The sequence below is a fragment of the Theobroma cacao genome, chromosome 3 (assembly GCF_000208745.1).
Source record: "Theobroma cacao cultivar B97-61/B2 chromosome 3, Criollo_cocoa_genome_V2, whole genome shotgun sequence".
Taxonomy (NCBI): Eukaryota; Viridiplantae; Streptophyta; class Magnoliopsida; order Malvales; family Malvaceae; genus Theobroma; species Theobroma cacao.
In genome coordinates this window covers 1,473,375-1,482,390 of record NC_030852.1, presented here as the reverse complement: position 1 = coordinate 1,482,390, position 9,016 = coordinate 1,473,375, and the positions used below count along the sequence as shown (strand labels likewise).

The 9,016-nt window shown below is 36.5% G+C and overlaps 1 protein-coding gene and 1 long non-coding RNA gene across 3 annotated transcripts in view; one reads left to right on the top strand and one right to left on the bottom strand.

The window, feature by feature from the left end:
- The window catches only part of LOC18604012 (tryptophan aminotransferase-related protein 2), a 4,746-nt gene extending 557 nt beyond the window's left edge, over nucleotides 1–4,189 (top strand). Inside the window, exons 2-6 of one of the 2 annotated variants that reach the window (XM_018118310.1) lie at nucleotides 151–437; nucleotides 2,071–2,374; nucleotides 2,944–3,224; nucleotides 3,306–3,604; nucleotides 3,724–4,189. In XM_018118310.1, the coding sequence (XP_017973799.1) occupies nucleotides 151–437; nucleotides 2,071–2,374; nucleotides 2,944–3,224; nucleotides 3,306–3,604; nucleotides 3,724–3,908 (1,356 nt within the window). In that variant the 3' untranslated portion in view covers nucleotides 3,909–4,189. Of the gene's footprint in view, nucleotides 1–9; nucleotides 438–2,070; nucleotides 2,375–2,943; nucleotides 3,225–3,305; nucleotides 3,605–3,723 lie in introns of those variants that run through there. The other variant, XM_007036298.2, reaches the window with a different exon arrangement.
- On the bottom strand, nucleotides 4,179–5,278 carry LOC18604011. Its single transcript, XR_001927254.1, has 2 exons — nucleotides 5,113–5,278; nucleotides 4,179–4,970 (listed from the first exon to the last, which is right to left on the bottom strand). It is a non-coding gene; the product is annotated as an uncharacterized LOC18604011 (long non-coding RNA).

Sequence of the window (9,016 nt, the reverse complement as noted above, 5' to 3'; positions counted from 1 at the left end):
TCCATTTGTCAATCCATACTTTTGTTTTCATCTTCTCGGTTTTACTATAAATCACCCCTCTTGCTTTGTCAGTTCCTCACACTTCACTTCATAGCTCTCTGTTTCTTTTCAATTCTCTGTTGCTTCAAGTCCTCTGTTTTCATGTTGCAGTTTTCGTTGAGAGAGATGGCAAAGTTTTTGAGTGTTTTCTCAGTGAGGAACTTGCTGGTATTGTCACTGGCTCTGAATGTGAGCTTAGTTTTGAGGGTCTTGGTCTTACATGATTCTCAAAATGGGAGCTTTAATGGCTTCTTTTTTGAGAAGCAGAATGGACCTCAGGAAGAGGCGCATGCCAGCAAGAGAGCACGTCTCTCTTCCTCTGTTTCCTCCTCCTCCTCCTCCTCTTCACCTCTTACGATGGCTCAAGGTGACCAAGATAGAGTTATCAATCTTGATCAGTAAGTGTTTTTCTTTTTCATTTGATCACTCTGTTTCTTGTTAATTTGTCCTCTTGGACATTAGTCTCCCTTTGCCTGTTTAACATTTCTGGCAGTGCAAAATATTAACAATTTTAGCAACAATTTGGCTTAGCTTAATTCTTAATACATGGACAACAAGGTCATTTCATGACAAGAGGCACGCAGGTAACCGGTGATTTTGCATCCCAAAAGAGTCAATGATGGCTGTCAGTGTAATATCCTATAAATGCTTGCTCATTTCCTTTTTCTTTTTTTCTTTTGGTTTTGAAGTTTATTTTATTGTGCTGATTCTTCTTAGTGCTGCTTGGATTCCTATTCCTTAACGTGGGCTAAGGGTTGTTTTTTTCAACTTTTCCCAGTACTCAGCTTGTTGCTATGCTGAGGTAATTCATTTGGCACCACGGTAGACAAAGACAGCTCCATGTGTTGAGTTTTTTGGGATTTTCCATGGTGCATGTTGAGAGCTAGGGTGCCCTGTCTGGCTAATTGATGACTGCTTTTGTCATCTCTCTGTTCCCAAATTGAATGAGTGAGGTAGTAAGTGAGTGTGCTATGAGAAGGAGAGAGAGAGAGAGAGAGAGAGAGAGAGAGAGAGAGAGAGGCTAAAACAAATTGCAACATGGGTGGTGGTGCACACTTGACATTTTGACCACAGAATCATCATTCTGCCACCTTACAGTTTGTGGACCTCTCAAATTGCACAAATGAAAAAAGAAAAAGGAAAAAAATTTGGGTTTTCAACTTTCAGTTTGCAGCAAGTGGGATTCCCCGAAGGTGCATAATAGCACGAGGCACTATAGGCTTGGAAGTAGATGCATGTCTGTGTTTGTGGGGGCCATGTGAGTGACCTTGGTCCTTGGGCACACTGCATGCAGTCCCTTTCTGGCCTTTGGCTAGATCTAAGAGACTATAGCTTGCCTGCCTTTGGGCTTTGCCTTTGCCTCAGTGATCTTTAAAACCACCTTGGCCGCCTAAATTGTTAATTACTTTTTAAGCTCCTCTTTCTGGTGGACTGAAAATGCAAATGTGGGGTTGTCTGGATCTGAGCACCTTGAAGGTGGGTCCTATTTTAGATGTGTGCCAATAATGAAGTCATCTCTTGGTCTTTGCCTTTACCACATCACACATTCTATGTGTCCATCTGATGCGAGCCATGCATACACATGTAATCATTGATCTGCTGATGAGATGGACCCCCCCACTGCTTGCCTCTCCCCCCATACCTACCTCCATGCATTTTTAGATTCCCAAATGGCAGCCTGATGTCAGATAGCACTTTCTATCCCACTATTTTACCACTATCCTATACTGTTTTTTAACAGTTTCACCTTATATGTATTCTTAGTGGAATGTTGGCACCAAATTTGTTAGTTGTTACTGCCACTTAGCACAACATCTGTTGGTTTTTTTTTTTAAAAAAATCACCCTGGATGAAATTTGTTCACAGGATCATTCTTCACATGCATCAACAGTTTTTTCAATACTAGTGTGAACTGATACTACTACTTGTAATGATTTCTTGTTGTTTGACTTGAGATTATGATAAATCTAGGATGATCCCGCAATAGTACTTGGAAGTTAAAAAATATATATTTTATTTTGCTCAATGCAGTGGGGATCCGACTATGTACGAAAACTATTGGCAAAAGAAGGGGGATGAGACCACCATTGTTATTCCTGGATGGCAGTTCATGAGCTACTTTTCTGATCCCACAAGCCTGTGCTGGTTCCTAGAGCCTGAATTTGCGAAGCAAGTTGTCCGATTGCATAAAGTAGTGGGCAATGCAGTCACTGAGAATCGGCACATTGTTGTTGGAACGGGTTCAACGCAACTCTTCCAAGCTGCCCTGTATGCGCTGTCCCCCAATACCGAGGCAGAACCCATTAGTGTGGTTTCAGCAGCCCCTTACTATTCTGTAAGAGTAATATCTAAACCTGGATTTTCTTTTTGTTTAATTTCAACTTTCAATACTGTCAGTTTCATCTCCTCGAGCTTGATCCTGGAGGAACTGAAACATGTATTTTTAAAGCATTCTGCAAATCAGCTCCATGCTGGTTTTAATTAACCACTAATCATGGTAGATCGATAAATGCTTCCCTTATTGAAATTTCTTGGCATGGAAGTTAATGTTTAATAATGTCGGGCTGCTCTGCAAGCTTGCAGAAAAAATTTATACTAGATTAATATTTCCTGTCCCCTGCTTGTCTATAACTTGCATTTCAGTATCCAGTGGTGAGATCTTTTCATTAAAACATTTTGCCTTCCTGTCTTCCTGCATCACTCTCCTTCCCATAGAATATTACAGCCAATTATTCATCGTACCAAATATGAAATTGAAAGATTCTTACTTACTTTGAATTTAGACAAGGACAAGCACTCTTTCCCAAAATTTGGATCATGTTTCATCAGATACATGTATCTGCTGCTTGCTGAGAGCTTTTGAGATATTTTCATTTGACTTCAGTTTCGTTTGATTACTTGCAGTCCTACCCTGTGATTACTGACTGCCTCAGGTCCGGGCTTTACAAATGGGCCGGTGATGCCCGGAGCTTTAGCAAAAATGGCCCTTACATAGAACTTGTTACCTCCCCCAACAATCCTGATGGCTTCGTTAGGCACTCTATTGTAAACAGGAGTGAGGGGATATTGATACATGATCTTGCCTATTACTGGCCACAATACACGCCAATATCCTCTCCGGCCAACTATGACCTGATGCTATTCACTGTCTCAAAGAGCACCGGTCACGCTGGGATGCGCATTGGGTAAGTTGATCATATTTTACCTGGTTAAGTCATTTTCTTTGCAAGTGATGCTGGTCATTTTCTCACTTCTGCATCTTTCAGGTGGGCACTTGTAAAAGATGAAGACGTTGCAAAAAGAATGACAAAATACATAGAGCTTAACACCATTGGCGTCTCAAAGGATTCACAGCTCAGAGCAGCCACAGTTTTGAAGGTTATCTCTGACAGCTGTGAAAGATCAGATGAAGAAGGTGATTCCTTCTTCGAGTTCAGCTATCACCTTATGGCCAAGAGGTGGAAGCAATTGAGAGAGGCAGTGCATCAGAGTGGCCTATTTAGCGTGCCTGACTTTCCCCCCCAGTTCTGCAACTTTCTCAATAGGGTCTTCGAGCCTCAACCTGGTGAGAACAAGGCAAAAAAAAAAAAAAGATTTTTTTTCATCAATTTCCATGGATCAAAGTTTTCTTGGCTATACATACACCACCTGAGACTAAACTTACCTGAATTTTCTCCTTTGCAGCTTTCGCATGGGTGAAGTGCGAAGGAGAGATTGAAGACTGCGAAAGCTTCCTTCGAGGCAAGAAGATCTTGACGAGGGGTGGCAAGCACTTTGGGGTTAGCCCTAAGTATGTCCGGATAAGCATGTTGGATCGAGACAACAATTATGACACCTTTGTAGAAAGGATGTCTACGATCCAATCATGACATCCGAGACACCTCTGTAAGAAGAACAGGGGGGCAGAGGAAGTCAGCAATTTTTTTGTAAATTGGCTAACAAGTTCAAAAATAGCTTATTTTTCCAATTGATCTATTCGATAAAGCTATCAATTTCTTTGTGTGCTCTATAAAGTTAATCATATGGAGGCCTGAATGGGCATAAACATGTCAATGCTGCCATGAATGCTTGTATGTCTGATGGCCGACAGACGCATTCAATCGATTTAAACCTGTGTAGGTATCCCAAGGAACATGAACTTAGGCCTGAATGTCTATTCCCATTTACTTTAAAAGGATTTCCACTCCTCTGAAGGAAATGGTTGCCTAAAATTGAATTATTCATTGACATTAATTGAAAACAAAACCAGTAGTTCAAAGACAAAAGTGATGCCACCTATCTGTGACTATAATGCAAGCAATGAAAACTATTTGTCTGAGCCATTGTCATTATTGCAGATGCATGCAAAAAGGAAAAGCAAAAGAACTGATTTATTTGTTTATTAGATATCTCCACTTGTTCTAATGGCAAGTAAATGGTTAATGGGGGCTTAAATAAAAGGAAGGGATGGATCAAATTCATTACCTGAAGCACATACCAAAATGGCCAGAGTTCCTTGGTTGATGAACAGCGAAAATATGGTGATCAGCGGATGGCTAGATCCTGAGGATGTACATCGTACACCATCTCCTTGCTTTCCTACTGTGCTTGATGAATCCATCCAGGTTGTTCAAGGAAGCCTCAAGCTGAATGTAAATGCACCCTCTTTGTCACAACTGCATATGGAGTCTGAACCCAAACCTGGGAAAGGTCTCAGGGTGACACCCATAGAAGAAGTTGTAGCACTGGAGGGAACTGCCTCTGCCATGCGTGTAATTACACTCCACTTGTTTCTTCCAAGAGCCTGACGGATCCTTTCAGCCACTGGGTAGCGAACAACTAGTCCCTAGCTTCTTTCAACAGATCACCATTAATCTGATGCTGCTCACCATGTCAAGGAACATCTACTGGCCATTTTGCTTATTAGTCTTTTTCGATATTGGCTCAAATGCCTACACAAATTGAAAACAAGAAAATTATATCAGATTTGGAGTGAAAATATGACTCGTTCTGATAATAGATGTTACATGCTAGACTCCTCCAGCAGATATTTCTAGGAAGAAATAAAGTAGAAGTGTGTGTTTATGAGATTACCTTGATACCAAGAAAGGAGAATGACCAAGAGAATTTCTTAGCATTTGCTGTCTCCATTGGCAAACAATTTCTTTGAGAGAAGAAGATGATGAAAGACAATCTGATTCTATATCAGGATCTAAATTATCTTCCATCTTTGACAAAAGGATTTCTAAGCTTTGTTCATGATTCAATTGCGAGGTCATGATTGAATTTATAGGCCATTTGGTGACATTATTGAGGTAAGAGACGGAATTGAAATATTTTTAAATTCAAAATTATACATTTTTCACGTGACATTTATTGTCTTAAAAAAGACGTGTCAAAATTCTATTTGTAAAATAAATAAATAATAATTAAATTAAACATATCACAAGAATTTGAAACGTTACTAGGTGCTTTTTTTAACATTTAAAATCACATTTAAATGTTTTGGAATTTATTGAAACGGTTTCATTAAAATTTAATATGAGATGAATTATCCAACAAAAACATTTTACGTGATTCTTAAAATAATAATCAATTATAATTTATAACGTCTCGTGTTAAATTAGAGATTCTCAAATTAAAAACACAATTTTACGTGAATATATTTAAATACAATAAAAAATATATTAATTAAGTAAAAATAAAACATCTTCACGTGATCTTTTAAAAAATAATTGGTTACAATTCGTATCGTCTCAAATTAACGATCCTCAAATTACAAATAATTTCACATGAAAATGTTTAAATAAGTTAAATTAAGTAGAAACTAATGTATCTGATATATAGCTTTAAAATAAGAACCAATTGCATTTTATAACGTCTCATATAAAGTTAGAGATTCTCAAATTATAAAAATAATTTCACGTGAATATGTTTGAATATGACAAAATATATTAATTAAGTAAAAAGTAAAACATATTCACGTGGTTTTGAAGAAAATAATTGGTCACAATTCATAACGTCTCAAATTAGCGATTTTCAAATTAAAAACAATTTCACGTGAAAATGCTTGAATAAGTTAAATTAAGTAGAAAGAACGTATCTGGTATATATATTTAAAATAATAATCAATTACAATTTGTAACGTCTCGTGTTAATTAAGAGATTCTTAAATTAAAAAAACGGTTTCATGTGAATATGTTTGAATATGACAAAAGATATATTAATTAAGTAAAATCTTTTTACGTGGTTTTTAAGAAAATAATTGATCACAATTTATAACGTCTCAAATTAGTAATTTTCAAATTAAAAACAATTTCACATGAAAATGTTTGAATAAGTTAAATTAAGTAGAAAGTAATATATTTGGTATATATATTTTTAAAATAATAATCAATTATAATTAGTAACGTCTCATGTTAAATTAGAGATTCTCAAACTAAAGAAACAGTTTCACGTGAATATGTCTGAATACGACAAAAGATATATTAATTAAATAAAAAGTAAAGCATCTCACGTGATTTTGAAGAAAATAATTAGTCACAATTCATAACGTCTCAAATTAGCAATTTTCAAATTAAAAACAATTTCACATGAAAATGTTTGAATAAGTTAAATTAAGTAGAAAGAACGTATCTGGTATATATATTTAAAATAATAATCAATTACAATTTGTAACATTTTGTGTTAATTTAGAGATTCTCAAATTAAAAAAACAGTTTCATGTATATATGTTTGAATAGAACAAAAGATATATATATATATATATATATATTTTGTGACCATAATATATACATCAATATCCACTCATCATAATCAACTCATTCTAAGTCCCCTACAAAACCAAAGAGCCTCATTAAGAACCTTGTTATGGACTTTTCAAGAAAAAAAAAAAACCTTCCTATGGAATAACCCAATGAGATAAAAATCATAGGTAAGGAAAAAATTCCGAGTGCACTAGAGAATGTTTTACCTTTAACCAAACCTATTACACTTTGAAAATCCATTTTGATCTCAGTAATCACCAACTTTTTCTTATAACAGCACATTAAAGCCCAGGCTAATGCCTTTAAATCAGCTTCCTCAACGCTGGCACCATATAAAAATTTGCTCACACCTGCAAGAGATAGTTCAGCATTTGAGTTTTGAACTATGAAACTTGCATAAACCCTTTTTACACTATCATCCATGAATATCGCTAAATCCACATTTAGTTTGAGCAGCATGGTTGACATCAAAAGACTTTCCTATCTAGTTTCAAGGAGATCCCTCAGTCACTTTCTATGTTAGCATCTCTGTATTGCTTAATCATATCGCATCTCATTTGTACTACCTGCACAGGATCCAACCTTTAACTTAAAAAATTCAGCAAATTCCACGCCTTCCATATGGCCCATAAACTCCCACAAAGTCTTTTAACTCAGTCTTCTCCAATATATTGCACAGATGCTATAACCAATCCGCCAAAGAAGCAAAATGTATCTGCACTTGCTTGAAACCCTAACTTGATGTCATCCACACTACTTTTACACAACAAAACCCATGTACATTGGTCAGTTGGTGACAAATGCGTGGTAAGGTTTTGGCATGATGTTTGGCTTGGAGAACGTCCCTTGAGGGAGGTGGCCAATTCGATGGGAATAGACTTGGTGGACAATAGTTGTGTAAGGAAATTTGTACTGTCGAATGGATAGTGGGATTTGAGTTGGTCAACAAGGTTATTGCCTACAGTGGAATTGGATTTATTATTAAACTCTCTGCCACTTATTTCTTTGATGAGGCCAGATGAACCGTATTGGGCTGTTTCACCTTTTGGGAAATTCACGATAACGTCTGCCTATGAGATGTTAAGAGGAGTTTTACCATTTGATGGGGGGATAAATAGTGGGGTATGGAAACTGGCATGGTAGTGGAACAACCCTCAGAAACTAAGAACATTCCTCTTTCAATGTCTGCAAGAACGTTTACTGACTAACAAGGAAAGAGCTTGAAGACATATGGTGAATGTGATGACTTACCCTTAATGTCGAGTTGAAGAAGAATTTGTATTGCATGTTTTGCGTGATTATCTTATAGCAAAATCGGTTTGTCTTGGAGTATTGCCTCAAAGTGATTTTGGTCAGTTTCTTTATTCCTAATACTTTTGATTGGATGATTTTCAATCTGAGTAACAGGAAGTTATGGGTTAATAATATTCCTTGGGACAATCTTTTTGGAGTTGTTTGTTGGTTTTTATGGAAATGGAGGAATGCTTTTGTTTTTGAAGACAGTTTTATCTTTAGAGGGATGCATGAACCTAATAAATAGCTTCTCCACGAAGATACATCATTCATCATTAATATCCTGGGGAGGTATTGGTTCGACTATTTTCAGAAGGGAGGAAGTGCTTATTGGATGGTCTTCCCTTCCAGAAGGTTGGATTACACAGAGTTTTGATGGTGCATATAGACGTTTTATTGGTCAAGTTATTGTTGGTGGTGTATGAAGGGACTCATACGGTGAATGGCGTGGTGGTTATGCAGCTTGCTTAGGTGTGTGTATAGCATATCGAGCTAAGCTATGCAGAGTTTATAGGGGACTAAATTTGGCATTGGAGTTGGGCTTTCGTAAAATTATTGTTAAGTGGATAATCAGCTTGTGACTTGGGCCATAACTTCAAACAGATCTCATCCTTGCTCTGACTCCGATTTGATTAATGCAATACGTAGTTTACTTACTCGTCAATGGCAGGTTAAGATTTGCCATATTTATAGAGGAGGCAATAGGTTAGCAGATTTTATGACTAATAGGAGCTTTGAGTTAAAAGAAGTATTTTTTTCCTAAAAAAATTAAGAAAAAAGTAAAACATCTTCATGTCGTTGTAAGAAAATAATTAGTCACAATTTATAACATTTCAAATTAACGATTCTCAAATTAAAAACAATTTCATGTGAAAATATTTGAATAAATTAACTTAGGTAGAAATTAACATATTTGGCATACACATCTTTAAAATAAT